This window comes from Falco peregrinus, chromosome 13 (genome assembly GCF_023634155.1).
Source record: "Falco peregrinus isolate bFalPer1 chromosome 13, bFalPer1.pri, whole genome shotgun sequence".
Lineage (NCBI taxonomy): Eukaryota > Metazoa > Chordata > Aves > Falconiformes > Falconidae > Falco > Falco peregrinus.
Window position 1 is genome coordinate 16,231,629 of NC_073733.1, and position 14,686 is coordinate 16,246,314.

At 39.3% G+C, this 14,686-nt stretch overlaps 1 protein-coding gene across 1 annotated transcript; it reads left to right on the top strand.

The window, feature by feature from the left end:
* The first annotated feature begins 665 nt into the window (after nucleotides 1-665).
* On the top strand, nucleotides 666-13,815 carry HTATSF1 (HIV-1 Tat specific factor 1). The gene is made up of 9 exons (XM_055818053.1): nucleotides 666-1,067; nucleotides 4,884-5,088; nucleotides 5,411-5,458; nucleotides 6,702-6,856; nucleotides 7,621-7,784; nucleotides 9,428-9,527; nucleotides 10,042-10,131; nucleotides 10,588-10,725; nucleotides 11,111-13,815. Exons 1-9 carry the CDS (start codon nucleotides 900-902, stop codon nucleotides 11,393-11,395), a joined length of 1,353 nt encoding a protein of 450 aa, XP_055674028.1. The 5' UTR covers nucleotides 666-899; the 3' UTR covers nucleotides 11,396-13,815.
* Nucleotides 13,816-14,686: the final 871 nt, after the last annotated feature.

Consider the following 14,686-nt stretch of genomic DNA (forward strand, 5'->3'; position numbering starts at 1 on the left):
TACAGACTTTCAGTGGCAGTGGCAGATGGCAGCCAGCTAACTGCACAGCGCAACTGACAGCAGCAACTTGACCATTCAGTGCTGCCCAAGGCACAGCAGGGGGGAAATACTTTCAGTGCTTCATGGCCCTTAGCAGGCTTTTATTTTATCATAGCAGTGGACTTGGCAGTGCTAGCTTAATGGTTGGACTCGATGATCTTTAAGGTCTTTTCCAACTTAAAAGATTCCATGTAACTAAAACCAGCCTCCACGCAAGGCCTCTCCGGGCTCGGCTCCCTGCCCACAGCAGGCCGAGACGGATCTCCCAGCCCCAGGGCCAGCCGCGCTCACGCCAAGGCCCTGCCTGCGGTGAGACAGACTGCAGGCTGAGGAAAAGGCGTTAGGCCGGAGCCAGCAGCGCCCTCCCCTGCGCGGCCCAGCCTGCCGCCACCGCCCTCGCGCTGCGCCATCACTGCAGGCCGCGGCCCGCCCAGAGGCGGGAAAGCACACCCCGCCCCCTACCGCGCGCCCCCAGGCGGCCGGCCCGCTCCAGGAAGAGCCCCCTGCCTCCCTCCCTCTCTCCCTCCCATTGGCTGTGTCTCTCTCACGTGATCAGTCAGCCCGCCGCTCAGTGGCTGAAGCGTGGGTTAGGGGCGGGAGGGCGGAAAAAACCCGTACGCGGGTGGGGGGCTGCTTCCGCTCCTGCGCGCGGCGGGGCTCTGGGGCGGTCACCGGCCGCGTGAGGCGTAGGGGGTCTGCGCGCTCCCGCCGCTCCCGGCTGCGAGTGCCCGCGCTCCACGGCCCCGCCACCGAGAGGGGCGGGGCGAGCGGGCGCCTCAGGCGGCGGTGCCGGTGCTTAGGCCCGGTGCGGGCGTCTCCGCCAGCCCAGCCCCCCGCCGAGGCCCGCCGACCGGGCCAGGATGAGTGGCGAGGACGGGAACGAGGAGTTCTACCGGCAGCTGCAGCTCCAGCAGCAGTACGAGGCCGAGCCCGGCGGCGAGGGCGAGGCCGACCCCTTCACCTACGTGGACCCGGCCGATGGGGCCGCCTACGAGTGGGACCGGGAGAAGAAGGCCTGGTTCCCCAAGGTGGGTGCGGGGGGAGCTCCCTGAGGGCTGCCGGGCCGGGCCCACCGCGGCCCCCTCCCCTCCTGGCGCTGTGAGGAGCGGCCTGGCCCGGCTGCGGCCCCCGCGGGGTCCGGCGTGGCGCTTGCCTGGCCCGCAGGCCGCCGCGGGGCAGCCCTTCCCCTGGCGTGCCCAGGTTTCCTCGGGGAACGGTGAGAGCGAGGAACTGTTGATGGTGGGCCTCCTCACCGCGGAGGTGCCTCACCTGTCTGCACCCAGCCACACGGGCGTCGGCTGCGAAGGCTCTGCAGTGCTGAAACACTCGTTATGTGCAGGCAGACCCACGGCAGCTGGCGTTGTCTCCATCTGTCTGTAACCTTACCGGCTGCTTTCTGCTCTTTTGTTATGACGAGCTGCAGGTTGGCTCTTCTCCTTGGCTGTGAATCTGTAGAATTGCTCGGGCCTGGCATGAAGTCACAGTTATATTTATGGATCAAAACGGATCGGTACTGCCTTTGACAAGCTTAGGTTTCTTTATCACAGTAACTATGGTGATCTCTGTCTTTCTGTTGGCAGGAAAGAAGTGACCTAGTCTGTTAAAGAGGTCTAGGTGAAAATGGAGTAGTATATCCCTCTTTTATTACTATTTGGAAACAATGCATGTGTAAAAGATGCCTTATTCCCTCTCCTTGGGTCTTGGAAATGCACTTGAAAATTAAGTGTATTTGGTTTAGAGGCATTCCACAGAATGGAAACATGTTGCAGTTTTTCATCTTGGTTTTGGTTTTTTTTTTTTAAATTAAATATTGTATGTATAGAAAATGAACTTACTCTAACAATGTGGCTCTTCAAAGTGAGAGGGAGCACAGATTTAATGTGTTGAGCCAATTACTGATCTGCAAGTGAAACAGTAGTTTTGTTACTGCATAACAATCAATGAGGGCAATTACTTAATTTAGAAGCATTAAGACGTTTGTTTATACTTGATAAACATAATATACCAGTTCTTATTTGTGGCTCTGAATTCATTGCAATTCAGAGAATCTGAGTGAGAGTGAACCCCGTAGTGCCAAGTTTATATGTCTGTAAACCTAGTAAGGTGTCCATGTAGCAGGTGGCTTACGGAGGGGTAAAAATATGTGAAAAATCCAGACTCAGAAAATGGAGCAGTGGATAACCGAGTATCCCTGGCTCCCTGCGGAGTGCTATATCCAAGTAAACATAGTAAAAGGGTCCTTCCTTCCCGCTGCTCTGTTTCTTCCCCTTTTGCTCACCTCTTTTAAAAATTTGTCTCCTCAGGACATTAGTTTTTTCTAAATGCCTTTCTTCCCTCAAATTTGTGTCTTGGAGAGGAGATAACGTTAAGGGTTGGACAGATTATATAGGAACAGCAAAGTTCTTTAGTAAAAATGATGTATAGTAGAAGTTGGTAAAGAATTATTGTGAAGCACTATGTGTCGTAGATAGGACATTGAGCTAGATACCATATTTCAGGTTTCTTCATTTTGCTGATGATTATTCAACAGAATGTTTTATCTAAATAGTTTTTAAGAGACCGCAGCAGCCAGAAGTTGTAGTTCTTTCTCTACTCCATGAGCAGTAATAAAATTTCTTATTAGTGTTCTTTGACAAAAGATTAAAATATTCTGACTGGTCTTGAGTGATCATAATCTACAGACTAGTATTACACTGCTACTCTACTTCAGGAATTGGGCATCTGCTGAACTTCTAAAGCACATTTCAAAGAAGTGCAAAAAGTTAATGATACTAACTGTTGGTATTTTCCGGAAAAAAATGGAGGCGAATTTTTAATAAAAGCGATTGCAACTTTCTGTAATTATTTCATAATTTTTCTTTCAATGGTACTGTCTTGATGGATACAAGGGTGTTTTTATCATCCTTCACAGACATAGCACAGAATTGCATGTTGAATTCATCTGCCTTCATCACTTGCTATGAAAAAAAAGATGGATGTCTTCTTTAGGTGTAGGGTATCTGTTCTTCATTTGGTTGATCTATTCCTTTCCATTTCGGTGTGGCCAGTAGTTATTTGCATGCTAGCATGTCCTGTAGTATTGTATTTCTTTTTCGATAAGCTTAATTGCTCCAGACTGTACAACTGTGTGGGTATGGAGATAGACCTGATCTCTTTCTGTGATGTTCTCCACCACAACTGGATTGGAGCCCCAAGAAAGAAATTCTGTGACTGTTTTCTGTGCAGACATGGTACAACATTACGTTCCAACAAAAGCCTTAATACTTGTATGAATTCCTTTATGCTTCCAAAAACGCATTTTATGTTGAAGTAGTTATAATGGTATATATGGTAGGATGATAGCGTATTACGGGGGAAAAAAAAGACTGGCAAAATTTGAAAGTCTGTGTTAGGTAAATTGCTAAGAATAAATTTAGCTTTACATGAGAAGGTGGTTCCCCATGAAGCTGAAAAATAATACTGCTGCAGGAAGGTGGCTAGTTGCTGCAGGTTTAATCAGTAATTTATCAGTAGGTTCTCTGATGAAAATGAGTAATACTGTTCACAGGAAAGTTTAGAAGCATGTTAATTCTCTGGATTTCATCAACTGTGAAGCCAAGGATTTGCTAAGATGGCTAGTGTCATCTAGTGATTAGAACACAGAGTCTTCTTTTCTTCACTAAAGATGGTTGTACTCTTCCTTTCTCTTGGCGTTGTGTCGTGTCTATAGGAGCAGCCACTTACATTTCTGATTGAGGTGTGTTGCAAATCTTCTTTAGTGTAGGAGCTATTTCATGCTAGACTTTTAAGTTAGATGAGGCTCCATGGCATCTTGCGTTATTCACAAGCCTGTGCATTCTGCATTTTTGATTTGTCATAATAAAAGCTTAGAGTTGAAATATCAAGCTTCAAATCACTATGGAAGATAAAAGATTACGTTATCATTGACACTTAGTACTGTCCATTGTGCTGTTCTCTTACAATAGCTTAATGATACTAAGTTTTGTTCTCTTTTGAACATGGATGAAGCAAGTGCAGCACAGGTAAGTGTCAGGTAAATTTTCAAAGGTTAAGGCTCAGCTTTGGGAATAAATCATTTCAGAGTGTGTAACTTCAGAAAATACTTTGTAGTGCAGTGATGCTAGCAAAAGCAGCTATGATTTATTATCTCATTGCATGTTATGGCTGATGGCTGGTATTAAAACTTACCTGGCTAGAAATGCTGGGTGTAATTTGTAGGGATTTTTTGGTCTCTAAAAGGTAGACGTTAGCCAATCTTACATTTTATCCAGATATTGTCTCACTGTAGAAAAGAGCAAGCTAATGATTTATGTATTAATAGGGTATAGGGTGTACAGCCTTATAAACAGTGTGTCAAGCTACCTCTCCATCTAAGTGCAATATTTCTTGTCTATAAGTGCAAATGTGTCACCTCTGAAAATGTTTCTATGAAAAGGCAGATGCCTACAAATATCAGTCGTTCATAATCTGTGAAGAAGTTGTTGGCTTACTGTCAGTGTCACTTTATCTCTTCAACATGGTCAGGAGCCCTTGGTTTCTGTCCTTCAGGCAATACCAATTTGTCTGGAAGGCAGAAAACATTGCTTGAAAACAGGCAGAAGTGAAACGTTTGTTTAAAACTTCGTGTGCTGTATGGGGTTAGTGTGTTAGTCTAGTTCAGATAATGCCTGAACTGATTGTTCTTGTATGTATGGCTTTAGAGATGATTAAAAGACAGTTTTAAAATAGTTATTTTCTGTGTTGCCAGATTAGAAAATGACCATCATCTATCTAAATTAAATTTAAAACACTTACAAACCTGAATTCTTCAAAATTTTGGATTATTTTTCCTAATTTCTTTTCAGATAACAGAAGATTTCCTGGCAACATACCATGCCAACTATGGCTTCCATGCAGATGATAAAGACAGTTCTTCTGCTTCTGGCACAGCAACTGAAAGTAAGCAACCAGTAAGTTCTAAGACATCAGGAACACAACCATCAGCAAATGAGAAAGGACCACAACAAACAGATCCAAAACAAAAACCAGAAAAACGAAAGCTTGAGCCAGGTAGGTACCAAACGGTTTTGCTCTGTGTAAGCTGTAACCTGTGTAGTACTGAGTGGTAACTGGCGATTGTTCAGTGTTACACACAGTGAAGATATGGGTGGTTCTGAAAACTTCCAGAATGGTTTAAAAATTGTATGGTAGTTCACAGCTATTCTCCTAAGTCTGTGTACGTGGTGGGGAAAAAAGGCAAATGTAAGGCATGTTAAGAGCTTTTCCTGTGAGCAAGCAAAAATTCTTAGAAATCTGATGGAATGCGAACATTAGTGTATGCTCCCATGTTTAATATATTGGCGTAACTGAGTATTAAATCTTTTTTTTTTAGGATGGTTTCATGTTGAAGAAGACAGAAACACAAATGTTTATGTGACTGGTAAGTAATAGCGTTTATCTATTTTGAGCTAAATATGGTAAAAAGAGACTCATATAGGTCTCACTGAGTTCTCGTATTATCTTTCAGTCTGTCACTTGCAAGCTACTTAATGTTATGTTCCTGACGGCTTAATGTCTTTGTGACCTTTAAATTGCCCATATGGGGAAATAATATAAGGGACGTATTCCATGCTTTTATCTTTTAAATGTGATATTCTGTGAGCTGTGTCAGCCAAGTCACTAATACTAGTTTTTTTAAGTAAGCTACAGCCAAGAAAATCAATTTCTGCAAGCTCCTAAGGAATTGGGTAATGAGAACAAGTTTATAAGTTAGTGCATTGACTATACACATCACTTAATATTTTAATCTTTATTTGATTTAATAAATACATCATTAAATCATTAGATAAGAAGGAGGAAACAATAAGTACAAGAAAATGCTGGGAACAGAATGGGCAGGTAACAGGGAAGCTTAAATGAAACTATCTGTGCATTTGTTATGGTATTTCTCTACCTGGTTTGGATGCTGAGGTGCTATGTTTAGGTGCATGCACAAAGGTACATTTGGTGGTTCTGAGCATTCACAGAAATGTGCACACTTGAGTTCTCAAAAATCTTCATTCAGGACAAACTAGCATGGAACATTCACATGATTTTCTTCTCAGTTTTGTTTCTTTTTCTTGTTCTCAATTCAAAAGTGAGACTTTAAAAACTCCATACATCATCATTGGCTTGTTTGGTCGAATTTGTGCTCATCATTGGCTTGTTTGGTCGAATTTGTGCATGGAGAAAATAGTTGTTCATAAGTTGGGTTTTCTTGGTTTGTTTTTTTTTTTTTGGGGGGGGGGGGGGGGGGTTGTGCCTCACATTCCTGGAGGTTGACTGGAACTTGAAACTTGGGCAGGATAGTTATATTTGCATGGGCCTTGTCAGTATCATGCCAGTGCAGTGTCAGTATCATGTATAGCTCTAAAGCTCTAGGTCTGCCTATTAGGGAGCATAAAGATGTTGCTATGTGTTACACCTATTAAAAAATAAAAGGATTGGCAAATTATTAGTATGATGTAATGTTTAAAAGGTAATATAAAAAATACTGGTCCCAAGGGCAGTGCTTCCTTACAGTGTATGTAAAATTTTGTTCTTAATTTTGATATTTCATTTGAAGAAACACTGGGGGTCTTTTTTTCTAATGCAATTTTTAAAAGAATTGAACATACTCAAGCTTTCTGTTTTAATTTTTGCAGGTTTACCTCCAGACATTACAAAAGATGAGTTTGTACAAGTCATGTCAAAATGTGGTATCATTATGCGAGATCCTCAGACAGAAGAACACAAAATCAAATTGTACAAAGATAAAGAAGGAAATCTTAAAGGAGATGGCCTCTGTTGCTATCTAAAGGTCAGCGATGCACTGAAATGCAGCTTTCCTTCCCATTGCAGATACTTGTGGCCACTGTTTCTGAATCATAGAAGATTCTTGAAATACCTGAAGTATAACTTAAGAGTTTAGGTGTCTGTTTTAAAGTTTTATTCCAGAAATACCCAGTTATTTGCTTGTGCACCTTGTTTGTTTCCTCCTATCCATGCCTACCTTCCCCCTGAAAATGTCCGTAATACCTGCTGAACATGTGTCTGCATGCTCCTGCCTGGGGTGCTGGTGGTTACGGCATGAAAAGGGTGACCTCTTTGCCTTTTAGTTCTAAAATATGCCACTGTGTGGCCAAGAATACAAAATAATGAGATGGGAAGGAACATACTGTAGTCCTGTACTTACTGCTTTTAGCTGAGAACTGGTTAGGTTCAGGACTGTTCTTGCATTCTGTATTAAACTATAAAATTTTAGGCTGCAGTAATATTTCCTTCATGTCTTTTAAATTCTTCAGCTTGCTTGACCATTGCACGTGGGTTTGTTTGAAATACTTGAATGAAATGTATGCAGCTGCTTTCGGGAGCATTCATCTGCTATAGCAGTGGTGAAGAAATACAGGGGTTTGGTAAAAAAAGCAGTGCCAGCTGTGTGTCAAGAGACTTGGAAGAGATGGCATTATGGTTTTCGGTGACAGAGAATTGATTCTTAGCAGAATATTCTTTATGAAATTTTATTGGAATAATTTGACTGTGCCATGTATTTTAAAGCTTGTCCTCTGTTTTATCTTCAATTAGAGAGAATCAGTTCAACTTGCATTGAGACTTCTGGATGAGGCAGAAATTAGAGGCTATAAATTGCATGTTGAAGTTGCAAAGTTTCAACTGAAGGGGGAGTATGATGCAAGCAAAAAGAAGAAGAAGTGTAAAGACTACAAGAAGAAGTTGTCCCAACAGCAGAAGTTTGTATTTTTTATTTCAGTTAAATATTGCTTGAATTCTAAGTGCTGTTAGTGAAGCGCTGCTTTCTTTCAAATGCAATGCTAAGAGTTATGCAAAAGTTGAATTTTTATCTGACAGTGAAATAGCTCTTAACATACATTTGGAGGGAAGAAACTTCTAAATTAAATGTTGGCATAATGAACTTCTTTATGATTGACACATTAAAATAATACATAGGGAACCCAGATCCTTTCAGATGTAGAAGAAAGTATTACAACGCTGGGGAAATAAAAGACTTTTTCTCAGTGTGTGAGACCGCAAGTCCTGTCACGATATCTAGACTTAATTTTATAAGGTAATAACACTCTGGCTGTCCACGTATTGTTTCTACTGTACTAGTTGCAAAGGGCAAGAGATGTTAGCTGCCATAGGAGCAAATACTGAAGTATCTCTGTAGATTCCCCGAGACATCTCTCTCTGGTATGAAATACACTGTTTTTTCAATTGTACCTAGATTCATTGTTTTTGTCATTTAAAAATTTTTTTTCTGCCTTTTGGAACCAAGATGATGAGGACTAAAGAAGAAAGAAGTTTGAGTATAAGGACTCCCCAATATTTCAATGAAAGCAGCATTCCACTAAACATTTTTAATAGTGATGCAGAAGCATTTTGCCAAATTAAAAGGGAGCAAAGGCTACTTTGTATCTTAATTAAAAATAAAAGTAGCTTGAAGTGTACCTGCCCTGAAGGTACATTGCAGTGCCTGCTGTAAGAAGTCTCCAGTGTGGAGAGAGACGTATGAAAATAGTGAAATTGCATTTGACAGTGATTTGTGTGAATAAACTCACTTCAGCTGGTGTTCCTTTTGAGTGGAAGAGCATAATTTACTTGCAAAACTACCTTCATTGGAAATCCAAGTTTTCTTCAGCTAAAGTAGCAGGTACAGGAAGGAACTTAAGATTCCACTTCTCCCCTCCTCCCCCACAATATAAGATTGTGAGATTTTAAAGTGTAAGTGAATGTGTCCTCTTTTTTTTTTTTTTTTTTGTAATAGGATATGAAGTAGGCATTTCTACGAGAAGTAACATTTTTCGTGAGAAGGCAAAAGTCATAGAACAGATGCCCTGGGTTACATTGCTAGTTTGTGGCAGTGGCTGTGTACACTGTGGAACAAAATACATCTTGCAGCAATGCCTGCGTAAGACTGAAGGTGTTCTTGCATGTTTGTTTGAATAAAAGCAGTTAAATTTTACCAAGGGGAATAGTGGATCCCTTTTTTTACAAAGTAAATTAGGAAAAAATGGTAAAATACCAATAGTTTCATTATACTTGGCATCAGCTGGTTCCTGTATCTGAGCTGATATTAGGAAGGAATTGAAGATTATTTTTTTTAATGTTTTTAAGGAAATACTTTGATTTTTAAAATAATTTGTATTCCCTCTACGAGCATTTAAGTACCTGAAAACCTCAACTGCTTTGTAGAAGTGATAAAACTGGGTGTTTATTGCATTTTGTAAAAGAATAATGTAACTCTGTGTCAAAACAAATGTTTTAGTTGATGTATTGCAAGAAATGTCAAATTAATCATTTTTTTTCAACAAATACTTGTAGAAACTGAAGAGAGCCGCAACAATATCTTCTTACTGTTGCTTCATTTCATTAGACAGCTGGATTGGAGGCCTGAGAAGAAAGATGGCACAACTCGAATGCGACATGAACGCATTGTCATTATCAGGAATATGTTTCACCCAAAGGACTTTGAGGTAGGAAGATGCACTTTGCTACTCTAGATTGTGCTGTTACAGTTAATGTTGTCTGAACTCTGCTATAAGAATTTTAGCAAAATTCTAAGCAGATGAGAACAAAATTAAACTTACCGTTCAGGCAGGGTTTTTTTCTGTACCAAGCATCTGCTTAAAATTCATTTCTCTATCTCCAAAAAGCAAGAAAAAGACGTTGGTAAGAATGTATTTTTTGAATCTGCCTTTTTTTCTGTGTGCGTCCTGAAAGTATTAATTTTGGGGCTGGAAAGAGGAGTAAACAGTAACTATGTTAGAATGGAGAAACCAGCACAAAATAGCCTGATCAGTAAGTACCATTTATTAAATTCAGGTAAGGGCTGTCTGCCAGCTCCTGAGTGGTTTTGAAAATGCAGTGTGACAACACTTAATTCATCAACTTCTAATAGATTAGCAGATGCACTCCATTGGTGATTGAGCAAAAATAAAGCTGAGAGAAGTGCTTTTGTTTAATTTAACCTGTGTGCTTGCATTGCAGGAGGATCCGTTAGTGCTAAATGAGATCAGAGAAGATCTGCGGACAGAGTGTGAAAAGTTTGGTCAAGTAAAGAAGGTTCTCATATTTGATGTAGGTATTTTTTACATGTTGTGTTGGCAGAATCGATGTAATATGTAAATGTGCAAAACATTTTTAATTCTTTAAATAAGAGTGGAGCATTTATTTGGGTTTATGTGTTTATTTCATGGAAACGCAACGTAATTTTTCAGTATTTTAAAATCAAACGTTTTTGAAATTAATTTCTAAGCACCTATTTCAGCCTGTGTGAAGGCAAACTATGTAAAAATACATTTATCTGTAGCTAAACTAGCTGAAACATTTGTTTTCTGTGTTCAAAAAGTGTGTTCTGTGTACCAATAGAATAAAATCTGTAAACTTGCCATTTGAATTTTTCAAACATGATCATGTATGATTGGAGAGGAGCTATATCTTGACCGATCTTGTACACAGTCTAAAAGATGTTGGACTAAAAGCCAGGTTAATGGTTGCACTTGGTGATTCTATGAAAGTTGTGTCTCCTTACAGCGACACCCTGATGGCGTGGCTTCTGTGTCATTTAAAGAAGCAACAGAAGCAGATCTGTGCAAGCTAACTCTAAATGGAAGGTGGTTTGGTGGCCGTCAGCTCAGTGCTGAAACATGGGATGGTGTAACAGATTATCAGGTAACCTTTCATGCTCTTATTTCATCAAATATTTCCTCCAGTTAAAACAGATTTAAGAAGTGCTTGGTGTTCCCATCCCCTTTCCCTGCCCACCCCTGCCCTATGTTGCTTCCTCTCAGAAACTTCTAGGATGTTTCCAAAATATCATCCTTAATTAATCAATTTAGCAAATATTTAAAGGACCCATTTGATGTTAAAAATAATGTGTTGGAGATGCCAGCTTAGAGGATTAGCCACTGGATGTACAGATCATTAGTGCTCAGTCAACAGGGCCTACTGAAGTCTTGAGATATTGCTGCAATATAAATGTATAACTTTATCTGTGTAAATATTCATTTTTACAAGTATAACTTCTTAATGATGTGTATAAACGTATCTTGACTAGGTGGAGGAGACTGCAAGAGAAAGGGAAGAAAGGCTCAAGGTGTGGGGATCATTTTTAGAGGATCCTGATGCAAAGGAGCAACAAACTACGGCTGATTCAGATTCTGCAACAAGTAGTGTTAAACTGCCTGAAGGCAGACAACCTTCAAAAGTTAATGACACATCTAAGGAGGATGTAAATGATGAAGCCCATAAGAGGGAGAATAATGGTGAGGGCATTAATGAAGATGGTGCTCCATCTACAGACAGCAGCCTTGCAGGCAGTGATGTTGAAGCAGATACATAACATCTTTAATGCTTTATGAAAGCATGGGTTTTAGGGTGATGTTTGAGTTTATCCCTTTCTTCAGGGTGACTGCAGACAATATTCATAGGAACATATGCATATTAGAATGTCATCAACTGTGTGCTTTGAAGTTTTCATTAAAAGCAGTATTTAATGAGGTTCTAAAAGTTTGTATTAATTGGCTGTTCAGGTAAAGTAACTCAAGTTGCCAAGAATGCAGTGAAACTCGTCAGGCTTCTTTTGTTCTAACTATGCGTGTTAGTGTTACATTATGTAAGTGTGAAATATGTTATAACCCTTAAGTTTTTGTAACTATATGTAACTTAAGTAATGCAAAGCTATTACAAAACTTGTGGATTTTACTGTTAATTTTCCTGTATGCCTTGGAACTTGGTATCTCATCCTTAAAAATGATTCTTGTCCTGAGTACTTTGGATCATTTTATGGAACAGATGCTGTGATACGTTATAGGGTGAATGCATTGGATATGTTGCTATGCATTAAGTAGCAAATGGTAAGAGTAGTATGCAAACTTAAGGGAGGTGGAATACAAACGGCATTGACGTAGCCAACATAAAGCAAGCTGAGTGAAGATAGACTATTAAATCACATCACTTAGTAAATTATTTTTTTTTCCCCTGTTTAGATCTTCTGTTGGGGCTGGAATTATGTCAAGGAGACTAGAAATGCATGAGCACACACATTCTAGGCCATAGTGAAATAAGACTGATCTTAAACTCTCATGGTCTGTATGCAGTAGGTATGCAGAATAGGCTTTTGATTGATGTGTTTACTTTGTTTAGTTTTTGCTTTAATATTAAAGGGTTTTGTTAACTTTGTTAGAGTAAGTGTGAGTTCACTTCAACACTTTTAGCTTAGCCTTACAGGCTCTTCAAAGTGGGGAAAATCTCCCATGTTTCATAAAATTTAAAGGCTTTTGGCAACTTGAACTACAGTTTGTTGTGCAAAAGTTAGAATACTTGAAAATATGCTTTCAAATAATATTCCTTTATATGGAAAAAGCAGATACTAGCCCTCTTAGAAATACTTCCAAAAGCAAGGGTTTAAAAAGACATTCTAACTTTAGATAACTTAATAAGTGGCAGGCTTTCAAAAATAACTGGGGGAGTCATTTTGGGCACAGTCATTCTTAATTTAGAATCCGATTCTATTGATACCTAAGGATAGGAGAATATGGATATAGGCACTAAACCATTAATATATTGGTGCTAAATTCATAGCATGCTGTTCATATGGATGGTTACTAGTGCTGATTTGTAAGGAGGATCTTTTGATTTTTTTTTTTTAATTCATACTGGATTGTAAGACCATAGATGATAGTTCTTATATTTCCATCATGAAATATTCAGAATATACTGAAAAATGGTGTATTCAAACTTTGTGCTCTGAGATTACCATCTATATTTTTTCCAGAAATCTGTATGGTACTCTTAAGTATGGCTTGGTTTTGTTGTGTTTTGGTTTTCATGTGTAATTGATATGTGTGGGCAGCTATGCCAACCAGAGCATCTAAGTTAACACTTGGCACATGGTTATAAATGGTATATTTTTGTGACAAAATATCTGGTCTTACAAGAGAGATGATATTTGAATTCAGGATTTAGAATTCTGGGGGCTCATTATAAGCTGGAATGACAGATTTCCACTTTTGAGTGGCATTATAAAGAAGACCTGTAACTCTTGCCAGCTAAGAAAGACCATTTTCTCATTTTTATGAGTGTGTGAATTGTACGTTTCAGCGAAACAGGTGTTTGAACAATTTGGGGAATCTGAAATACTGCCTGGTTTGTGGCTGCATGTAGTGGCATATTCAGATTACATCTCTGAGTTGTGTTGGTTCTGCCTCAGTTATTTTTACTGGTAATAAGCACCACAGACCTTTGAGGGCTGGAATTTTTTGCATATGGAGAGTGTAATGTAGTGTGGAGGTTATTGCTTTCAGTGCTCCTTTTTTTTCTTCCAGCTTCTAGACTCCAGGCGTTAGATCTGTTAGACTATAGCGTTAACTTTTTTTGAGAGAGCCTAGTCATGTAACACTCTACACAGTTAAATCACATGTTTTACAGTGGAATTGCAGCTGATACAGGGAAACTTAAAAGTATGTAAAGAATTGTACAGTTCTATGAACCCTTATGGTATCAGATATAAAAAAATAAGGTTAGTGTTAGTGTTTGAAAAGACTTTGAAAAATAATCATTATATGTGCAGTAACCTTCCTCTCTCCGATTGGTGTACAAATTTGATTGGCTTGCTTCAAAAGTCAAACATGATGTTAAGTCTTTTCACCTTTTCCTCTAAACAGTGAAGTCAAGCACCGACATATATTGAGACCAAATGCATTACTGGCTTTTCTATTAACTAGGATTCTTAAGGAAATAAAAGCTGTTTTTTCATGCAAACATGTTGTTCTGAAGTGCGGCATTACACTCAGACTGGTTTTTCCTTTTGTCTACCTCTGTTACTCCCCAGTAAAATGTAAAAATATATTTTTATAAACTATTGATTGAGTTATTGAGGCATTTAGTAGTCTATGGAGAGGTTAATGCAGCTGTGACTTTCCTTTCAGCGGATTTTCAGTGAGACTGAATTCTTTTGATTTTTTTCATTTTTTTAAACAATGAAAAATTTTATAAATTGAACAGAATTTTTTTCACAAAAGTTAAAATCACTGTTTTGAAGTATGATTATTGAAATCTTGTCATATAAAGCAGTAATGTTTAATACCAAATGTTAACAAATCTGAAGTTGAACAAGCTGAGTTGCTTTTAAACTTAGATTTTTTTCCTGACTGAGCAGCATCATAAATTGGTAAGAAGTTAAAACCCTAATGCAGTTTTCACTGTATTCGTTCTTTAATTAAAAGTGCTTTCTAATGGTTTGTCACTCATTATAAGTGACAAAATCAAATTTTTGCTCAGTTTCTAGTATTTCTTTGGTTCCAATCCCAGTATACTGCATGTTCCTTCATCCTTAGGCTTTTGGCGAGAGGTTTGTTTTAAGAAAAGCTGTCTCCTTCCCTCCATATATTATGCAAACAATAACTGGCAGCAGGTTGAAACAATTTGTGGATAATCATTGTTGCTCAACTTTGAACTAGATTCCTCTAGTTGTTTTTAGCTAATTCAGTTGTTTCTCTAGCTGTTTTTACTAATTTGCACAGGGTAACGAAATGGATGTGAAGCCTCTTAAATATAACAGTGGGGAAAGAGTATTAACCGATACTTCAGCATGATTCAGCAAAGATAATCGCTTTCTTAACCACGCAATACA